The following is a 21,638-nucleotide window of genomic DNA, read 5'->3' on the forward strand; positions in this document are numbered from 1 at the left end:
TATGTTGTCAGTACTGCAATGTATTTTACCCTTCTTTATATTTTAGGGGGTTACTCTTTTAATATCTAAAAAATTCATTGCAGAACTGTTTGCGGTATCCCTTCGTAAAGAATGCAAGAGCTTCGTGTCTGTTCTTTGTCAGTCAGAAGAAGAAAGGAAGCTTTAAGGTAGCTTTAAGGTTTCCCTTGGCAGACTCTCTCAAAGACTCAATTCCCAAGTATGGCACGGGAATGGCCTTCAACATTGTTTCAGTTTCAATGGAAAGAGATGGCTGTCAGTTGCAGTGACCATCACAGTATCAGAGACCTTGAATTGCTGTTGGTAGCTGTGTATGTGCTCAGATACCTTCTTGCTTGTTCAGTCATGATAAGCTGGTCTTCTGTTTTTCCATAAACAACTGCCTCCCAGTCACGACTTGGCTGCATAAAATAAAGTTCATTAAAAAGGTTCTTTTAACAAACTAAAATACTTAAGCAATTCTCATACAATGTTTCAGAGTAGTACTAAATTATTAAAGCCTAGCAATAATATATTTTACTGAGAAGGATCCAGTTCTACAGTACAGTACCTAAAACTTGTGACAAAGCTCCCTCATCACCCCTTAAATACAGCTCCCCAGCAGTGCATCTGGGTTATGCTTTGAGTTCAAACACACAAAATGAAAAACATTCTTCAAGAGAGTCTAACCAGTTCAACAATTAATACATAAAAGGGAAGCTAATTAAGTTATCTTCTCTTTGAATATCTTCCTCTTTAAATGTGCAAAGTTCAACAGGCAGAAAAACACATTACTGACAGCTGTCTGGAGACACCAAGGAAGGTAAAATGATTTGGGAACTGAAAAAGAAGATTGTGAGAATTTCACTGAAACAAGTGACGGCTGTGGAAGAATGGTCAGATTTTTGGGGAATATATTAGAAACAGCAAAGGAATTGGGAATGACAATGATGAATGGAAGAACAATTAAGCTACTAGTCCTGCTTTTTCCATGAAGCAAAGCCTACATCTTCACATAAGGTACTGAATCTCAAGCTGATTCATTTCAGCTCCAAATTGGATCTGACACTGGCTGATTGTAGCATGATGAAGAATGCAAGATCCACTCCCTCCCACATGGAGCTGGAAACTGATCCAAAGGATCAGTTCCACATATTGATTCACAAAGAAATTAGCTGTTTGAGCTTCTCTGTAAATTTAGCAGAACTTGATTCATGGAAGGGACTTGGGGTTAGAGGCCATAAAACTGAGAGGTAATTTCTCCGGGGAAAGAGAAAAAGGAAAAAAGATGGTTCAATGAAAATATCTGTGAGTATACTATGACTAAGCTCCCCTTTTAAGTATTCTGAAGACCATACTTCTGGGTCAGATAGATGTATTCACCTTTGCTGCAATTCACAGCAGAAGAATTTTTTTAATTTTTTGTTTTACTTTTAATATCACAATTACATGAACTTTGTTCTTCTTCCTCATAAGAAAAGATCAGAAAGCAATACTGTTGTCTCTCTACTTAAAAACATAATTGTTAAAGCAATTAAGTAGAATATAGAAGATCAGGCTCCAGGTGTCATGTCTTCTGGGTTTTCAAAATTTTTTTATTAATACAGAGTAGATATTCTGAGAAGACAAAAATACCTTATACATTAGCTCCCTATTGGACAAACTGGAATTGGTCAGGTCAAAGAAATCTCTTCTTAAAGCTGGTGATCAGGACAGAGGGAAAACTAGCTTCAGTGGTTTTACCAGTACGGAAAATATACATATGTAAAAGAACAGGCCTGTTACTAGAATAATTACCAAACAGAATCTGTGGATAAACTCTGCTTAATGAATCCCACTGGGCTTATTATGAAGAGTAAGCACCAGACAAATTTGAGAAACTAAAGTCCTAAAGAAGTTTGGTTTGCACCAGGTCAAGTTTTCTAACTCTTAGTCTTGGGCACCCAAACCTGTTTTGTTGGTCTCCCCCTATCCTGTTTTTTTTACCTCCCACATACAAATCTTAGTGAAACATCAATTTGTTTCACTGAACCAAAGTGTGAAACATCAGGGTTGTGTTTGAAGAACTTAGCTATGAATAAACACTTTGCAGAAAAATGACCAACTTACAAGAAATAAGAATCACAGAAACACTGAAACTGGATCACTGCTTTCAACAATTCTAGATATTAGTGCAAGACAGAAATAAAGCAATACAGAATTTCTTTGTTAACCCACTAACAGAATGAACAGAATTCTTCGCATCCAGACCTGAAGAGTTTTCTCCATTTTGACATTTTTTGTAGCACATGTATTCAGTTTCTTCTTAATTACTGCATTTGCTTTGTTTGCTGGATTTGTATCCTGTTTTTCTGATGTCAGGTTACATCTGTTGTCCTGTATTTCCAACAATGGTGTCATTAATAAAGATGTGGTGTATGCATTTTTTGACTATTGACAAAAAAGAGAGTAGAGAACAGGAATAATAATTAGTAGTTAATACAAAAAGACTTCAAATGCTGTCTTCAGAGAAGCCAAACTGTAAATAAAGTCAATACTATCAGAAAGACCCTAGGAAAGAATCTGAAAAGAAAATGTAATGAAGTATATGAAGAACTAGCCTGTCCATACTGGGATCCATAGTACAACAAGCAGCTGCAAGCACGGTTTAGGCGTCACTGAGTAGACAGTTTCTTTACTCTAAAGCCATGCCACTCTAATATATTTTGTTAAGAACAAGATTTGATAAGGTGGCAACCACTGAACAGTTTAAATGAAAAATCCCCTCACTTTCACGTCTAGGACAATCCTTGTGGAAGTCAGGACAAGGAGACTAGAGTCAAAAAAGTAGTATCACATCAATTTTAGGGGGAGGAACTGCTTTAAGAACTGAAATAAGCACTGGATGGATCATTCCAGAAGAATTCTATATATTGGTAATGTTTATGGAAAAAAACCATAAATTAATTCAGCTTCAGTATACAAAAGTGGAAGACAGATATATGTCAATTTTAAAGACCAAAAGTTAGTTCACAGTAACAATGGCAAAGCATTTGCTTGCTTACAAAAACACCCATTAAATTGCATTAAACCACCTTTAAGTATTTATTCTTCCTCAGACCTTATTCCTAAATTATCATCACATGGACACACAATTTCAACTTAAAGATTGGCATATTTTTCATTTTTAAATAAGATACTACTACTATCTCTCTTGCTAGGAGTGAATGTTCTTGTTCCACCAGCACTCCTCATAAAAATGCAGGAAAAACCAACTTTTCCCCAGTCCCCAGCCTTTAATAGACCAAAACATCACAGTGTATCTTAACCTGGACTCAGTGATCTACAATAATGTGTCATAACAAGACAGCACTAAGAGAACAGCAGGCATTTTGGTCATGACTGGAATGGCTGCAGCACTGCTGCTCCTCCCAAAAGACGTTCCTGGGGAAGCTGGCAATTCCCACTAGGTGGCAGAGCACCCAATACCCAGCAGGAAGATTCAAAGGCTTGGCACAGAATCTAAGAGGCACTTTAGAAGGGAATTTAGAAAACCAGCTAGAAAGGAGTATGACCTAAGCACCTTACTCTGGCTTTTTAAGGAATTTGGCTCCTGCATCCTGTATATAGCCTTAAATCTAATCAAGAATTACAGACATTTACTCTTTAAGCATTAAACACATACATGCATTAAGAACTCATTAGAACTGAGTTTTCCCACTAGACTAAAGAGTAAGCTATTCAATTACTCAACTGAAAAAACATTAAGCTTCTTTTTAAAGGAAAGAGGGATCAAAATAGCCTCATATCTGATTTCTTCATGTCCTGGTTGTTGAGGCAGAAGTATTCAAATTCCTTTAGGCAGAGGAAGCACACAAACTTCATCTTTTATACCCTTGATATTTGTTAAAGTATTCCCCTACTATGTGAAGCAGGAAAAACATGCTCCCTAATATGCAATTAGGTATTTTCAGAACACATTTGCCAGACTGTCAAGCATGCACAGCACAGAAGCAAATGTCATCTTCCAGGTATATTACAGAAAGCTTCAGCATGATATGATATGTATGCTAAAGGTTTTAGGCAACCAGCATGGAAACAGCTTTGCTACATTCACATTATTTTACCTGCTCTGAAGGACTGAAAGGAAAAATTCATGCATGAATTCAAGCCCAATGCTCACCTATTTCTTATGTACTTAAAACAATATTTGAAACTGAAGGTACTTTTCACTTTCTAGATGCATTAATCTAGCAACTTCAGTCCAAAAATTTATTTTAGTGGGCAGAACAAAAGATACACAGTTCCATATTAATATTGCTGCCAGTGATGCTCTTCAGTTAGATTAGTTTAGTTTAATTCTTACCTGTACATCTAAACTATTATCTTCTGTCAAATGCTGGGCCCCAACCTCTTCTTTATCCTGTGGATCTAGGACCAGTGATTTTCTGACTTTTTTAGAAAAGTTGTGCTGAAATAAACATTTTGCAAAAAAAAATTGTAAAATATTATTTCAAAGCAGGTATTACCTATTTGAAATTACTATTGTCATATTACCTCCTGCTTGCAGTTTTTATACAAAGCGTCATCTTCCTCCTTGGGAAATATATCTGTTCCAGTTTCCTCTTTCAAAACTTCCCTAATGTCTTCCTCCGAGAAGGCAAGTGGTTGTGACTAAACATTAATTAAAATTGAAGAAGAAAATACAGGAAGTCTATTAGCGGCCAGTTCTTACAACATTCTACTTTCAGCTAATGTAGGCCAGAAAAGAGATCTTGCAAAACATAGCAAGAAAGGACCTAAGCTACTGTAGTTAAAAATCACAGGGCTACACTTCAAGGCTATGAAGATTATTTCAAGTTCATTTTACTCCACATTATTTTTAGCCAGATAAAACATATATATGCACACAATGCCTCAAAAAATGCAAGGCAGCATTGAAGAAGACCAACTATTTGTTTGCAAATGGTTATCCACTGATAAAAGGGATAAAAGTGATTTATATATACTAAATACCTACCTAAAACACACACACATATATATATACATGCATAAAAACATACTAAAACACTGCACTGGAAATGTATTAACTGTTGTTGTGAAATGAATTTATACCAATTTTAGCACAAATCTTTGAATAAGACATTGATAGTCCTAAGTACAGTACAGAATTTCACAGAAGCCATACAGATGGCTCCTTTGTGTACCAACAGGAGAAGAATTCCCTTAAGCCCTCAAAATTTGATTTTGAACAGGAGGTTAATAGTGGACAGAAACAGGAATGCCAAACCACTCCATTTGCATAGTGAGGGACTGTGAATCTATAGGGTAACACAGATGGTGCCAAGCCCTGTGGCAAAGTCTGAGCTACCTTCTGTGTTTGCAGAAAAGAAGCAGTCAATATATATTGGCTGGAATCTTTTCAGAATTTGAAGAGCATATGTCTCCTGAATTCCAAAAGTTATTATGCATTAACATACCTTAGCTAGGCTAGGAAGAGAACAAAAATTTAATTCATTTGGAACAAACTAACAAAAAAAGGTAACATTATCCATAGTCAACCAAACAAAAAAAAAGTGTGTGACAGCCAGCTGAATCAGAGGATCATGAACTGCTATACTAAAATTTTGGGATTTAGGATGAAGAAAACTGCAAACATCACTCAAGATTACCATACTGTGGTAAACACCTAGTTTCAGTCCTAGTGCTGTAGAAGCACCAAAATCAAAGAACAACTCAGCTCTTACATAGCTCTTACATAGAGGATTCAAAGATAATGCAGTTTTTCAAGTGAAATGTGAAAGTTGTTTAAAATAATGAGGTCAGTCATACTCAACTACAGCAGTTTGCTCTTACCAGATTACCCAGCTGGAGAACCCACACCCATTCATTCTCTGATTTATAATTTTTCTTTTGAAAAAACAGAATCCTAAAGTATTAAATTTCAGGCATTTATGCAGCCACCTTGTAAGAGATACAGTTTTAGCAAGGATATGCAAATTTAAAACAACTCACAAACAAGAAACTGAAGCATTTAAGATTACTGTGGATCAAATGATTATATGTACTAAATTACTATTGAAGAAGACCATGCCTTCATACTACACTGAAGGATACAAGTCTAACAACCACATCCAAAGGGGTTTTGATTCACATTCTAGCTGTTGTCTAGGATAAGTAAATGCTTTTTAAGATCACACTGAGGCTTCCAATACGTCAAAACCAAGAGGGCATTTAGACTGCAACAAAGAAAAAGTATAATCACATACCATAAGTCTGAGGGGACCATACTTTTTTTCCTGAGCAGCCAAAGCATTCTTAAAAGGAGTTGGTGTCCTTGGTGTTGAACCCAAAAGAGATCTTCTCATTGTGGGACTTCTAAAACTATTCAAGCATAGAAAAACATTCATACGTGCATTTTAACATTTTAATATTTTATCATTAGCAATGTAATAAAATTAATGTAGGAAACACGTTAAAATACCTTCATTTACAAAACAGATATCACCACCATGCATCTGAAAGTACTGAGATCACCATAGCATTACCCCATGTGTATTAAACTTTAATTTAATAACACTACCAGATGTTTAATGTAATAAACCTACCCCACATTTTCCTTTTGATCTTGTGGTGTCATTTCCTTGTGTAAAGGAGTCGTAATAAGAACTTTCTGCCCACAGATTGGAGTTGATGTAAATGCAGGATTTTCAAAGTTAAATTGTTCATTTCCAGAACAAGTGTTGAAAAACTAAGCATAAGAAGGAAAAAAAAAAAAGCAACCTTACAATACAAAATTTCACCATTGTGCTGAACAGCAAAACCCTCCAAATTATATACACGTATCTGAAAGACTTTTACTGACAAATCCCAATACTCTATTCTCAACTTACACTTATTGCTGAAACCTTGATTTTCTTCTTAAAATCCCCACTCGTTAATTAGGTCACAGAAACAAAAGCTCTCTAGCAACAATTATTTGCATGAGAAAGTGTGAGCTGAGACACAGGTTGCCACTGCTGCTACCGCCCTCCCCATTAGTCTTCAAAACAGAGGTTGTTTAACAGTATATTTTTAATATATTTACCCTTATGCAGATGTTTTAAGAATTTTTTGACATGTTTATTTAGGCTACAATGCACTACTAGGGAAGAAACTATTACAATTTATAACCCACCCAGCAGAGTCTTCACATTTAGCAGCATTTAAAACACCCTCACCTGTGATGGAGAGAACGGTAGTGTTTTCACTGGCGTGCGCTTCAGTGCCACATTGACGGCATCGTTGCACAAGCCGTCGTTCAGCTCAGGAACCGGGGACTGCCCAGCACGCAATCTCTTCTTCTTTCTCAGGATAGCAGGTGGATTGCTGAACTTGCTTAAGTTTGAGGTTGATGAAAAAACGGTTTCCTCGTCCCCGCTGATGTTGCTGTGGTTTTTGCCATCGAGCATCACGCCCACGTTGTACTGGCACTCGGCAGCCCCGTCGCTGTGCTGGAGCCGCATCAGTTTCACTGGGGCCGGCTTGACAGGGGACACAACGGCCTCGGAGAGCTCAAAGCACGTATCGCTCCATGCCACCGGATCCTGTGCCGTGGGGCAAAACACGAGCAGCTTATCCCAGACTACTTCACAATGTCCAGGCCAAGCTATCAGCCCTCTACCTCCACAAGCCATATACTGAACTATTCTCTGTGTCTTTCATACAGTCATAAAACACTGGATATTTTAAGACACGATTCTTTTAAAACAGGCAATAAAGCACTTGATAAGGCAGAAATTATAGACAAACACGAAATATGGTAATTTAAGAGTATTTTACACGTATTGTGTAAGTTGACACTCCTAATTAAAAACTTATTTTTAAAAAGGAATACAAACTTACAATTTCCATAAGATCTAGTGCCTCTGCAAATTCTGGAATGGTCTGTAGAGGTGTTAACATTCTATTTGCTTCTACACCCAAGTACTTAGGTGGTGAATTCTGCTGAACAGGTGTGATGCGGGTCTCATCCATGCTGTAGAAATTACTTGTTTGTTCCTCAAGGCTACTTAGTGTATTAGGCATACAATCCTCCATGATAAAATTTCCAGACCAACAAGACAAGCTTCCAGCTTGCTAAAAAATTGTGAAGAAACACATTAATCTTATTCATCTTAGAGGCTGAAAAGAGTCAATTATGTGACTGCAGAGTGGGAAAAAAAGTAGTGTGAGGAAAGACTAAGCATAACTATTAAATTTGGCATTTTTAAATACTAATTATCTGTTTCAATTAAAAAAATTAGCCTTCTCTTTACATTAACATGCTCAACATTCTGAAATTGTGTAAGATTTTTATCTTACCTCACATTCATATCTTATACACACTCACAACTTAGGTAACTATGGGCTGTATTGGAAGCCATCTCTGATGCAAGTTTCCTGTGTACCTGACCAGTATATGAAGTAATCTTCAGTACAGAACACTGAACTTCTAATTTTAAGATCAGAAAATGTTTCTAGAGTGTGAAATACTACTTGTTTGATCTGGGTTTTTTTAATGCAGATTTTGCATTAATAGCTGAGTAAACTTCTAAAAGGTTATCCCACTTCAGTAGACTGCTTAGTACTGAAGAAACAAATTTTCATTTTCACTGGAAATCTAGAAGCAAACCAGATGCTATTAGATAAGCAGACTGCATTGTTTCAAAAGAATGGCAGGAATAACTCTGCCACATAAAATCTGAAGTTCACCTGTAACCTAAACTAGTGATCAATATGGTTGGGTTAGTTGGGTGTCTGATATGCCCAGCCCTCTGAAGAAATCAGTGACTGCCATCTGCAAGTCACCCTAATTCTACGGAATTAGGGAAATTCCACTGAATTTACACACAAATTGTGTACAATGCATATTTATTTAGTGTTTGTTATGTCCAAATGTGGGTATTAAGTATTGCAAGCACTCACACTGAAGTTTGAGGAAAATATAATCTACAGGACATTTCGAAATCAAATGGGGCAAAGGCAAAACCCATGTATTTTTCACCTCTACTGGGCAGAGACTCAACATTGCCGATCCATAAAACTGAATGGCAATGATATCAAACATGTCACCTCCTGAAGAGGATTAAAATACTGGGTTTTAGGAACTGCCAAATTGTTGGTCATATTGCTGCTGTCTTCACAGTTTAGAAAACTGCACTAAAAATAAGTTGTCTCAGTTCTAATATATAGATTTTTGTTTTCCAATGCAACAGCCATAGGTTTGATTTTAAAGAGTCAGGTGAAAAAAACACCACACTAAACCACACAACCGTTACTGAATTTCTGAGGATTAACCTCAGTAATGCAAATTCAAAGATTTAGAGAAATTTACAGTCCTTACAGAAGACATTTGTTTTCTTCTGATTTCATTCTCTGCTGACATAAGTAGCAATTCAAGTTCCTTTATTTTCTTTTCTTTATCAGGATCATCATCAATAAATGGCTGCTGAAAAATTTAAGAAAGAAGCCATTACTAATTTTACTTCCACCACTTCTTCACAGTAAAGATTCTGCATTATAACACAGCTGTATTTTTAACAGGAATCTACACAGAGAGGGAACAAAACTGTTCAGGTTGTATCCCATTTTGTAGTACAGAAGTCACCCACAACTGAAACAACTCCAATTATCAGGAGATGGATCTGATGTTATAGTGGTGTGTAAGGTGGTATTTTAACTGGATTCTAATATAGTCTGTAAGTTATCTGTGTGCTAAAGCACTTTCTGAACTAAAGTCACTATATTCTATCTTTAATAGAACCAAGTGCCGGCACACTGTTTATATGTTTGTGGTTTCACATTCCTTCTACAATTCTGTGTTATTTGTCCTCACTAAGTGTGTGAGAAAGTGTTTCAAATCAGCATTTGCTGGCACAGTATTTATACAAGTAATCCCAACACTACTATCAGAAAAGAAAATTAGTTAATTGGTTTTGATTGGTTTGTTTGTTCTTAACCTCCTTAACACCTTCCATTATTGCTATAAATATAGGTGAGGATATATCCTATCACTAGTTTAGAGAGTACTTGAAGGAGCAGAATGTATCTTATACTTTTCTGTGTAGGGCAATCCAGACTGTCAAAAGCCAATTGAGGCTTTGTTGTGACTTGTATTCCTATACCATTATCAGGGAAGAAAATGCAACATGAAACAGATGACCTGCACAGGGAAACTTCAGGTTAGGTAGAGAGTTCTACAGAATTCCTCTATCTAACACAAAAAAAATCCATGTATTATTCCCTGTGTCTTTTTTTACTTCTTTTACTAATTCCAAATAAACAAGAATTCTTCCAAGGCATCATATTAGATACCAAGATCTATATTCATTCTGCACCACATGAGGAATTTCAGATATATTCCAAGTGAGCCCAAAAAAGCAAAAGGAAATAATATATCCAATTTCTACTTGTTTTAAAATTGCTTAATTCTTCAGGATTTAGAATGCTGCAGAAGGGCAACTTATTGAAAGATGTTTATCAGTGAGAAAGAAATAAAATGAGAACAAAAAAGCACAGGCAGAAGTGTAAGTCACAGTAAGTTGAGTTTTTCAGGATAGGGTTGTATTTATTACATAGATATAAATAGTAAAGTCTTGTCTTAAAGCTCTCGTAAGCTAGGTAATTCTAATATAGGTCACAATTTAGCCCCAAGATTTAACAAGTAGCCTGTTTTAAGCCATATTTCTGTCAGAAATAAGCACAAACATCATGTATCTGGGATATAGAAAGAAAGCTTCATTTTCCCTGCATAAAACTACCAACTACACTAGCAAGCTTACTTACAGAGGAACCTATATAAATGTAGGTGAATGATAAAGACTAACAGTCATTTTGAAGATACACATCTTTTCAATTTACTGAATAATACTATGCAGTAAATACTCCTTAATTTATGAAGGCTGTTAACAATTTACCTGAACTATGTTGGAAGAAGATGGAGCATGTTCTAGACAGCTGCCTTCTGGTGAGGCATACTGATATGCTGGAATCTAAAAAGACATAAAACATTTTACAAACCCTCAAGAAAATGAGGATATAAAATGAACTCTAGTTTATTATACATTAATTATTTATGGTTTACAAATCCTGAGTTGCCATAAAATCACAAAAATACTCAACAGATCTTCAATCTTTCAGATGTGTTTCTTGTTTCAAACCAAATCAATTATTTGAAACTGGGAGATACTTATTGTTCTAAATTTTGAACTTACATGTGTCTGAACAGGCACATAAAATTGATTCTGAGTGTGCAAGTGTTCCATAGTCAGACAAGGCTGGGGCTGAAGTTCAGCAGAACTAGCACTTTCAGACTTTATAACACTTTGCAAATATCCTTCCTGTTCCACCTTTCTTCGCATTGTTGAATTCCAGTGATTTTTAATCGAATTATCAGTCCTAAAATGAAAGCATAAAACAGTACTGGTTTCCACATCTCAAAATTTAATATATGACACAATTGACAGGGTTTATACAGTAGGTTAATCTGAAGCCACAAATTCAATAAGTTCCAGCAGCTTAGACCGAAAGTTCTGTTATCAGCAGGGTTTTGGCATAATGACTAGAAAGCCACTCTTTTTAGAACTTCCTTCTACTAAACTTGAAGTGTGCCAGATATTAAAAGCAGAAAAGGAGAAAGCCTTGGTTCTGACTGTAATCATGATGAGGAACCTTTTTTCTTAGATACATGGAATAATTTAATGAACACTGTTATTTACCTCTCTGCTATAAATTTGCAGTGCAGGTAGCTAAGAAAATCACCTCCCTGTCCCAAAACATAATAAAGGCACTTTGGCTGGTGTTTGCTACCAGAAGACATCTCTTCTAAAACTGACAGCCTGCAACCCCCACTCTGCATTTTACATGCAGCTTTGTGGAAGAATGTCCTACTACCTGTTCACGTCCTTGATCATGGATAGGATAAAACAGGCATGGCATTTTGACAGGCAGGCTGAAGTCACTCCAAACACTAAACAAACATTAAGGCAAGAGTAGACTATAACTGCATTACTGTCTAAAACATTAGTTTTATTATTCCTAACCTTAGGTAGGGGTACACAGAAACTTGGTTAAAGCCCTGTTCTCATTTAAGGGCACTCCAAGAAGTATTTGCCTTTTTCATCCCAGTAGTGTTGGACTCTTCAGATCTTCTAGATCTATGATCCTTAGCAGTCTTTAGCTAAGAGTGTCCAATTTATTGACAACAAACAAGCTAGCAAATAGGAATTCTTTTGTCAAATTCATCTTCCCTCTCCAAAATTCTCTTTAGATGTCGCTTCTCATTCCTCCAAAGCATTTATTGTGAGCCGTGGATTGTGCACTTCATCAAAACACAACATTTTTAAGCATGCAGCCCTCATTACACCAAGGTAACAAATGCTGATATTCCTCAGGCATAGCTAGACAGTCACCTCTTGAACACAAACTGAATTCAGAAAGGGACAGGTTAACACCGAATTTCAGTTAACAGTACAAGGTAAAAGAATTATTTCATTAAACTGTTCACACACTAAAATTTTGTTTTCCACAACCATAGAAATTGGCAGTGAAACCTGAAAGAAATATAAGGCAAACAATGCATACAATTAATTCTTAACATAGAGACTTCATGATAACCAACTAACTTTGCAAAGCATGACCCCTAGGTCTGGACTTTTGAGGGTTACTAAGATTTTCTTTTACAAGTGTCCAGTTCAACAAGCGCTACACAAAAAAAAAAAAAAATCAGATCTTAAACCAGGAAAGTCACCAACAAATGCATATTAATGAAGGCACTTTGAGATCAAGTTTGGTATCAAACCACTTTTCTGCCACTGCTTGCAGTTAATTCAGTTCAGCTTGATTATAGAGGGTTTTTAAGCGATCAGGAGGAATCTGAAGACACCTTCAAATGGTTAGAGCTCTTTTTATGGGTTTTACATCCTTTTAAGAACACAGGTCAAATGTGAAAGATTTTTAGCATCTATCAAGATAACTATATTCTGAAGTAATCTCAGCAGATGCTCTCTAACTAACGAGATTTGAAAGGGTACTGAGATGAGCACTTTTCATATTCCAACATTTAACACAAACAGAGTTGAAAAGCACCTTCCAGGAAGCAGTTTTGCTATTTCAGCCCATCGGTTTCCCAAACGCTTGTGAGCTTCATAGATTATTCTGTCCTCTTCTTCTGTCCATGAAGACTTTTTTACCTCAGGATTGAGATGGTTATGCCATCTTTCTCTGCATTGCTTGCCTATTCTTCCTTTCAGGTGTTTTGCAATTAGAGACCAGCGCTTTGGACCATACTTCTGAACTAATTCAATAACCTGCAATATAGATGAAAGCACATTATAATTTCAAAACCTAATTTACCTAATCAAAGGCTGAGAACACTGATAAACACACATTTTAGAACAGCATTCTTATAGGAACTGATATTAGGCTTAAGGAGGCACACAGTGACTTGGGGATTTAAAAATAATTTTTCAAGAAATCAGAAATTACTAACTCCAAATTCTCTCTCTTATTTAGAATATAAGTGTATACTGATGAAAACATTCATTTGGAAGTTTCCTTTCTATCACTGACTGCATAAGCTGACATTCGGAAAGGGCAAAAAAGAAAATAGGTAAACATTTCATTTGACTACTTTCAACAGTATTCATGTGAGAAAAGACCCACACTTCTACATCTAGAAATGAAATGGAGGCTGGGAGTTTTTACAGAGTAGAAGCTTTTCTTAAAAGACTACTGAGAACTGTAAAAAAAATATATGAGGAAGACCATATTCATAAATTGGCAAACAGTAGTTCACAATATCTTAGAACAGTTTTAAACAGTAGGAACAAGAAACCAGTTTGAAATACAACAAGAAATCTGTATTTGCATCTCCCTACCAGGCAGTTCAGGTTGTGCAGGCAAAAGGCTACAGTATGGATTACCAACAGGAAGGTGAAAAAGGAGCCTGACCACTGATAGCTTCTTTACACAAAGAAATGGTTTGACAGAATATTCTGAGCTGAAAAGAAACCAGAAGGATCATCGAGTCCAATGGCCTATACAGGAATCACTCTCACAACTTTGGCATTATTAGCACTATGCCCTAACCAAATGAGCTGATCTCAGGGTTGTAACAGTAGGTTATGAAATAATTTCCCTTAGTTCCCAAACCCTTCAAGTCTGATGTTTTTGAGTAACAAAAGATGTAAATGAGACCTTTGACCTTTAGTGCTACAAAGAGATCCCCCGCTACTTGATAAGCTAGAGTAATTCAGCCAGCAATCGCACTAATGGGAAATTAAATGCTTGAGCAGACCAAATATTCCATCTACTTGAGAATTTTTTTCTTCTCACACATCATAATGTAATAAAAGTATCCACATCACAAGATGCATCAGACATCAACTACATAGAAATGGAACTTAAAAAAAGTACACATTCTTAGCACTCGTATGTCAATTTTATTAAAGAGCAGAGTATCAACTAGTTTTTGTTACCCTCTGATCTTCTTCTTTAGTCCAGGGACCTTTAATCAATTCTGGGTTTAGTACCTTCTGCCACCGATGCTGGCACTGAAAATCTGAACGATTCTGAAACAGTTTTAGAAGAGCAGTGTAGCTGTTATACTCTCAAATACATAAAACTGTAAATACATTCTAGCATGAATTATTAGCTTATTTCAAATTAAAAGACTTATTTAGAAATTTCTAAATTCTAAGTATAATCGTTAAATTCTCCCTTATTATTTCTTATTCCATTTGCTTATAAAAATGTCTTCTCTGGAAAAAAACCAACCTTGCATGAAGCTCTGATTTAATTATTTCAATGTAGTAACTTGATAAACAAATTCACACCTTACTAATTTTTAAAGAAAAATTTATATTTGTCCTCATTACTCCACACTTTCTCTGAACTTTGTGGTTGATCTATTTTTGACATTATCTATAATTTAAATAAGGGGAGAAACTTTTTAAGGAAATACTTTTCCTTCCAAATAAAAGAATACACTTTTTGCTAAATCCCAAAAGAATGTATTCTCAGCTCTTTACTACAGTGTTAGGGAAAACAGATTTAGATCAAATTTAGTTAACATATACTAATTAAAGAAGATTGTTTTTGCTGGTCAGGACAGATGGTGCTTTTCTGTAGCTTCACTAAGGATCTTTTGAAATATTGTTCCCAGTTATGAAAGAGAAGTAACCTTCACTTAGCCTCCTAAAAGCTGTCTATGTGAAAAGGCTGGTCAAATGCTCACAAATATACAGGTAAGAGCCTGGCCCAGGACAGCATACTTTTTTAACACTGGGACACAATTATTTGTGTCTTGCTTCAGAGCAAGCTGTTGGATAGCAAATACCAATTGCAAGGTTTTCCTGGTCTTGTCTACCAAATAAAGGTGTTACCTAAGATGAAGTTAAAGAAGAAGCAGTCTGCTAGACCAGAAAAACCACCCAGAACACTGACACTTGACATTACACTGTTCACAGTACCTTCAAGATAATCACAAGTAGTAACTGTATGATTAAAAGCACACTACAGTTTTTTACAAAACATCATCATTTCCTGTTGAAGCGAAGCTGTAAAAGACAGACTCAATATAGAATAGCTGTTACCATTTGGACAAAACCATTTTAAATTGTGGCCTTTTAGTGCTTTTATCTTCCAGACATTTCTGAAATCATAATATGATTTGGAGAGAAGAGAAAAGCAAATGGCAGAATGAAACAATATAATCGTTTCAGTTTGCCTTAGCCACCAAAAAAAAAAAAAATCAAGTGATTACAAGCTACACTCTCACTCTTGAGAGTGACCTTGAAGCCATCTTCACTTTTTTCAGGCAGAATGGAGGGAAGGTTTATCTGTGCTAGTCCAGCAAAGAAATGAGGTTTTAAAGGCACAGCAGCTTGAGGGCCTTTACAATCCAAGATACCCTTGGCTTTCCAAGCAAAAGACCATCAGTAACAAGTGTGAATTATGCCAGCCTCTATTATTTGGCTGGCAGCCTCCATTATTTAGGTCACCTAAAAAGGCTGTGCAGGCTCCATCCGTGGAGATAATCAAACCCAAACCCTGACCTGGGCAGCCTGACCTTGCTTGAGCAGGGGCTGAGCGCCAGATGACCTGCAGAAATTCCTTCCAACATCAATGATTCTGCAGCAGGCACCTGATTATGCACATTTCCTATGATAACTGGGGAATGTTTTTTTTAACCTCACTTAGGCCCAGCTGAACAACACGTTTGTCTCCAGAAACATTTTTTTTCAGATGGGAGAATTTTTTACTAAACTGTTAGATCTGTTAAATGCAACTCCACACTACACCTGCATATCAGTATCGCCAAATGTACTTTCAAACAATTTAATATAAAAGCTTTTTGATTCTCCTCTGCCATCCACTCATGTCACTGATTTTTATAAGGGAATAAGGTACATGTAAGGAATATGGATTTGTTCTTACACGACTTAAAATTAGAAGCTTTGAGTTCATTACCTGATATCTATATTTTGCCACTTGGAAAAAAAATAGAGGCATCACAGTTGCACAAAAACATGAGAACAATGCAAAGTTATAGTTGTTCATCATTTAGAATTCAAGTCCTTTTTTACTTTACAGTGGAAGTTCATACAACCACACCATCCCACATAATATTGTAAGAACCTCAAAGGCAGAAGGAGGTCCAATTTTTTTGATTTCTAATATTTCAATATCCAATATCACTTCTAGGAAGTAATTTCAGCCTTATATTCTATAGCAGGCATTTAATAGCATTTGTTCAGAAGAGAAACAAACACCATCAATTCTGGTTGTAGGTACTTTCTACCATTACCTCAGGGAAACAGTCATCACTGTAAGAAAAAAATCAAACCCAAACAAACAAAAGACCCCAACAAACACACAAATAAATAAATAAAGCACACATGCTCCCTTGCCTATGGCAGATAAAAAATTAATCCTGCTCCTTTCAAGCAATCTTTCAGATGCAACCCACTCTCCTAACTGCCTCAGAAGCAACCTGTGAACTGTGGATAGAGCCACCACGAGTGATGGAACCACTAAGATACAGGAATGAATTCCATAATGAAAACAAATAGCAAGCGTGAACACAAGGCATTTTTGATCATTTCAGACTATCACTGAAGACTGACCCCATAAGATTCTTCAAGGTCTGAGCTAGATCAAGTCTGTTTTAGAAGAATCCTCTAAAACAGTTCTTATTATGTGCTTCTGAGTCTATTTCACTTCATTTCCAAGCTAGACATATGACCAAAGTAAATAAATATTAAGAGAACTTAACTGAAACAGAGATTCAACTTACTTGTAGATGACTAGCAATGAAAGCCCAATCATCTGTACCATTTTGTTCCACCAGCTTCTTTAGCCTTTCATCCTGTTAAGACATAACCTCAGCCAATAAATTTTACATGCTACCCCCATACAATACTAAATAATAACATATTTCATGAGCTAAGAAGATCAGGTAGGGATCAGAGTAAAACAAAAAAAAAGTATTACCTCTTCACGGGTCCATTTCACCTTGCTACATATCTTCTTCAAACCTTTTTGCTGTGGTACTTCATAGTCATGATCCATATATTGAAAGTCATCGTCTTCCTCACTGCAAAATACAACAGATAGTGAAGAAGATCAAAATAGTTCAAAACATCTCTGAAAAATCTTTTTTTCTAATTACTTGCAGTTTTTTTCCAATCTGTACATATTGTTCTAAAATGACACATGGGATTTGCACGATCACAACGTCTGCCTCTAGCAGTTCACCAGGTCAAATTACCAAATTAATTTTTATTTCAAGGCCACACACTGGACAGATAACTCCTTCCAAGACAAGATTTAAATGTGAAGTAAAAACTACTTTTTAAGACTCATGCATTTCTAATACATTTTTTCATCTTTATTTTACATGAATGAGCTTACAGAGTGGTGTTAGGCTGCAAAACACATTCATGATCCACCTCCGTAAGTGAAACAACAAACACAACAAGAATGTTAAGTAAGTAAATCTCAGGTTGAGATTTTACGTGGGCTCCTGACTTGACCAAAAGCGTAGCCTCGGTGTTACAGGAATTAGATACAAATCTTTGAAGACAGACGTTCCAGAATAAATAATTTGGGCCTCAGCGCTGAGCCCCAAAGCGCAGAACAGCCAGCTACCGCTGCGACTCCGCGTAGATCCCGCTCCATCTACTGGAGAAACGCGGAACTCCACAGCCTGCATAAACAAAGCCTTCCAAACAGGCGGCACGGGGAAGTGCTTCATGGAATCATCGCTTAAACTTCTGTCAGTGACTCATGTTCGCATAAATTCAAACACATGTGGAAACCTAGCTCTAACTACAAGAGCTGCTGTGCCCCTGCATTAATTATACCAAAGGCACAAAGAAGGGACTCCCATCCAAATACATCACTTAAATTAAAAGCAGTTTCACAGGGCAATTTTCTTCTCCATTTTATTATTGGTACAAAGCATGATAAAAATATCATAAATTCAGGTTCTAAACAAAAATTATTTCTTCTCATCCTTCAATTTTTTAATCAAAAGTATAAAAAGAAACTCTTCCCCAGTAATGAAATTAACCTGTGCTGGTGTGCCAAGAACACATTCAATGGATGATCTCTCCATTATTTTCTAGAACATGCAATTTTCTAGCACAGCACGCTGATTAACCACTTACACATTATTTGTTATTTCCCATTAAGCCTGTTCCTGTCAGCCACTGAGGACATACTTTATTCAAAAGCATTGCCACAGGACAGTAAGTGCCCAACTCCTGCAGACTTGCTTCTACATCCTACATCACATCAGCATTTGCCCTACTTAGCTTCATGATGCAGCAGTAAAACATAAGCAAATTAAAACTTTGCTGAGTTGCTGAAAGACAAGGCAGCAAACTTGTGGGAAGGTCAACAGCAAGTTCTTCATCATACTTTCAGGAAAAAAAATGAGCTGCAAATGCTTTAAGAGGTTTGCGTTCAGTGGCTTAAGACTTACAAAAACAAAACTTAAACTCAGAAGTAACAGTTTTTTCTGCCTCCCTACCAACTCCTCTTTTTTCTTTTGTCCACAGGTATTTGACAAACTTCAGGGATTTATCTTAGGATTGTAATACCAAAGTACACTTCTCATAATACCATTTCATACCAAGGAGGCCATACAGTTCACTTATAACTAAAATCAGGCCTTCTTGAAGAGCCCTTTGTCAACATGACCTCCTCGCCCACTGCAGAGCAAACTGGTTCATGAGCAGTCTCCAGTAAGGAGAAAAGTCACGGGGACCCAAGAGCAGAGCAGGGCTCCATGTGCACGGGGATCCAAGAGCAGAGCAGGGCTCCATGTGCACAGGGATCCAAAGGCAGGGAAGGGCTCCATGTGCACAAGTATCCAAGAGCAGAGCAGGGCTCCGTGTGCCCAGGGATCCAAGAGCAGAGCAGAGCAGGGCTCCATGTGCGGTGCCAGAGCAGGTGGGGGCCCCGCCTGGGGCAGCTGCAGCTCAGAGCCCTGCCCCGGGAGTCCCACAGCCACACCGGTGCCTCTGCCACCAACCCCTCTGGCACCTCCATTCCACCTGAACAATCACCTAGTCCTGAGTCTTGCTTACACCAGTGCTGTGACAGACTATAAATCAAGACTACTACTTGACTAGACTACCACTTGAAGTTTTCAATTAAAAAGACAAGATTTTTAAACACATGGGGTTGTTATAGCTCCTTTGACAATTCTCTTGCAGTTATGAAACTGCTAAAATACTGCACTGAAGTGGAAGGCATCCACCAAGTTTCATCAAATAAGACATCTGGGACAATAAAGTACATATTTTGTGAGATCTGAGCTAGCTGTCCTTGCAATTCTGAGTTGAGGACCATTAAAAGAAAAAAAAAATCAAGCTTGCAACTGTAACAACCAAGAGAAATTTAACATTAAATGAATGTGAGATTAAACTTAATACCATTTGGTGCAAAACAATTACACTTTGTCATTACTTCACACCTAGATTAAAAGTCTTGAAGTCACTTTCATGAAAGCTCATAGCTTCAATGATTGAGTTTTGGAGATACCATCATCAGGCACTGACACAACATCCGCCTCGGGCTACCGATCTCTAACCAAACCTTCCTCTGCTATCCACAACCCGCTGTACTTTCAATCATGAAATCAAAGCACTCCACAGCCATGGGAGAGATAATACAATCTAAAGCTTGACAAAAATGAAACCACTGTGTGTAATACCACAGGTGAAAGTCCCTTAAACTACAAAATGCTTATTAGGAGTGCCAAGAAACATGCTGTCTCCAAGCCAAGAACAGATAGCTTCAGCAGTCAGCCTCTGCAAGCAAAGCCCTTTGTGGCTTACACAACTAGAACACCAAAGCATTGTTTTCTTGTTTTAGTTGCAGCTTTGCAGAAAAATATTCTCTCATAATTTTTCCCATGTCAGAGGAAAACACAAAAGCAGTTTTAATATGCGTAACTTTGAAACCAACCCCAATTCCATGAAAAGTATACATTCACAACAAACCCCAGATGCCATAGATAACTCACCAAGTATCCTTTCCTTTCCCAATCCTAATCCTTCTCCTACACTTCTAACTTTCCAGAAACTGATTTAAGACAGGAATAACCATAGCGACAAAACAGTTCTCCAAGACCCACCTTCTGAATACAAAACAAAGACACACCCATTCTCATGTCAATATAACAAAAGATGTACGAAAGCCATCTAGGGCAGCTGCTAGAGCTCTTGTGCAAAACGTGATCTCTCAGGAATATTTCAGGCTAGATTGTGATATCTTCAGTCAAATAATACATCAGCTGAGAAAAAGTAGGTCCATTGAACACACGGAAAGAATCCACAACCCAAACTGCGCCAAAGTAAGTTGGGAGGTGAAAAGGAAAAGGTGTTACTCCAGCAAAAGGAAAATAACCAGCACGGAAAGCGACAGCGGAGACAACACAGCTGTTACTGACAAGCGCAGCTGCCCAGGTAAGCTACAACAAAGACGACCTGAGCGAAAGCACAGAAGTGAGAGCAGCCGCCAGGGCAAAGGCGGGATTTGTACCCCAGAGGAGGTGCCCAGAAGTCCGAAGGAGATACCTGCGCGGGTGCCGGAGGGGGGAGGGAGGTGGGCAGTGACAGCCGAGGCCGGGGCGGTGGAAGGAGGCCGAGAGCAGCGCTGAGGGGCGGGGCGGCACCTGGCTGCGATCCCGGGGCGCGGGGGGGGCACCTGGCCGGGATCCCGGAGCGCGGGGGGGCACCTGGGCTCGGGACGGCGGCGTGGAAGGCAGCACTGCCCGGGAGGGGAAGGGGGGCAGAAAGCGCAGAGCGCCCCGGTCCCGCACTCACCTGCGCCGTCTCTCCGCCATCCTCGGCGCGCACCATAGGGGGGGCCGCCACGGCCGCGGGGCGCAGCACGGAGCCCCCGAGCCGCCCGGGCTCCCTCTCTCACAGCCGGGCAGGAACGTAGCGGGGCACCGGCGGCTCAGAATGCCTCTAGCCGGGCAGGGATCCTCCCAGGGCCCGCTGGTGCCCGCGGTGCCCGCAGCGCCCCGGCGGCCGCCCTCAGCCCCGGCCCGGCCCCGGCGCGTCAGGCATGGCTCGGCCTGGCCGCTGCCCGCAAGGACGGGGCGCGCAGCGGCCCCTTTCTCG

The 21,638-nt window shown here is 38.2% G+C and overlaps 1 protein-coding gene across 2 annotated transcripts; it reads right to left on the reverse strand.

The window, feature by feature from the left end:
• Window positions 1–31: 31 nt before the first annotated feature.
• On the reverse strand, window positions 32–21,395 carry MYBL1 (MYB proto-oncogene like 1). Of its 2 annotated transcripts, XM_058033087.1 has the most exons (16): window positions 21,336–21,395; window positions 17,491–17,593; window positions 17,294–17,365; window positions 14,475–14,567; window positions 13,084–13,304; window positions 11,211–11,394; window positions 10,914–10,988; window positions 9,341–9,445; window positions 7,861–8,094; window positions 7,197–7,562; window positions 6,585–6,727; window positions 6,246–6,360; window positions 4,534–4,650; window positions 4,343–4,447; window positions 2,248–2,427; window positions 32–419 (listed from the first exon to the last, which is right to left on the reverse strand). In XM_058033087.1, exons 1-16 carry the CDS (start codon window positions 21,353–21,355, stop codon window positions 291–293), a joined length of 2,262 nt encoding a protein of 753 aa, XP_057889070.1. In that variant the 5' UTR covers window positions 21,356–21,395; the 3' UTR covers window positions 32–290. The 2 variants fall into 2 exon arrangements, with proteins under 2 accessions (XP_057889070.1, XP_057889079.1); XM_058033096.1 differs by lacking the exon at window positions 2,248–2,427.
• Window positions 21,396–21,638: the final 243 nt, after the last annotated feature.

The sequence above is a fragment of the Melospiza georgiana genome, chromosome 1 (genome assembly GCF_028018845.1).
Source record: "Melospiza georgiana isolate bMelGeo1 chromosome 1, bMelGeo1.pri, whole genome shotgun sequence".
In the NCBI taxonomy this organism is placed as follows: domain Eukaryota; kingdom Metazoa; phylum Chordata; class Aves; order Passeriformes; family Passerellidae; genus Melospiza; species Melospiza georgiana.

What these genes read in the sequence shown, in the direction of transcription:
- MYBL1 (XM_058033087.1), bottom strand. Translation starts at nt 21,355, where the DNA reads ATGGCGGAGAGACGGCGCAG. An exon ending in GCAAAACTGCTTCCTGGAAG is followed by an intron (nt 11,395 to 13,083) that starts GTGCTTTTCAAC and finishes CTTTCATTTTAG; the next exon opens with GACTGATAATTCGATTAAAA. An exon ending in CACTAGATCTTATGGAAATT is followed by an intron (nt 7,563 to 7,860) that starts GTAAGTTTGTAT and finishes CCCACGGCACAG; the next exon opens with GATCCGGTGGCATGGAGCGA.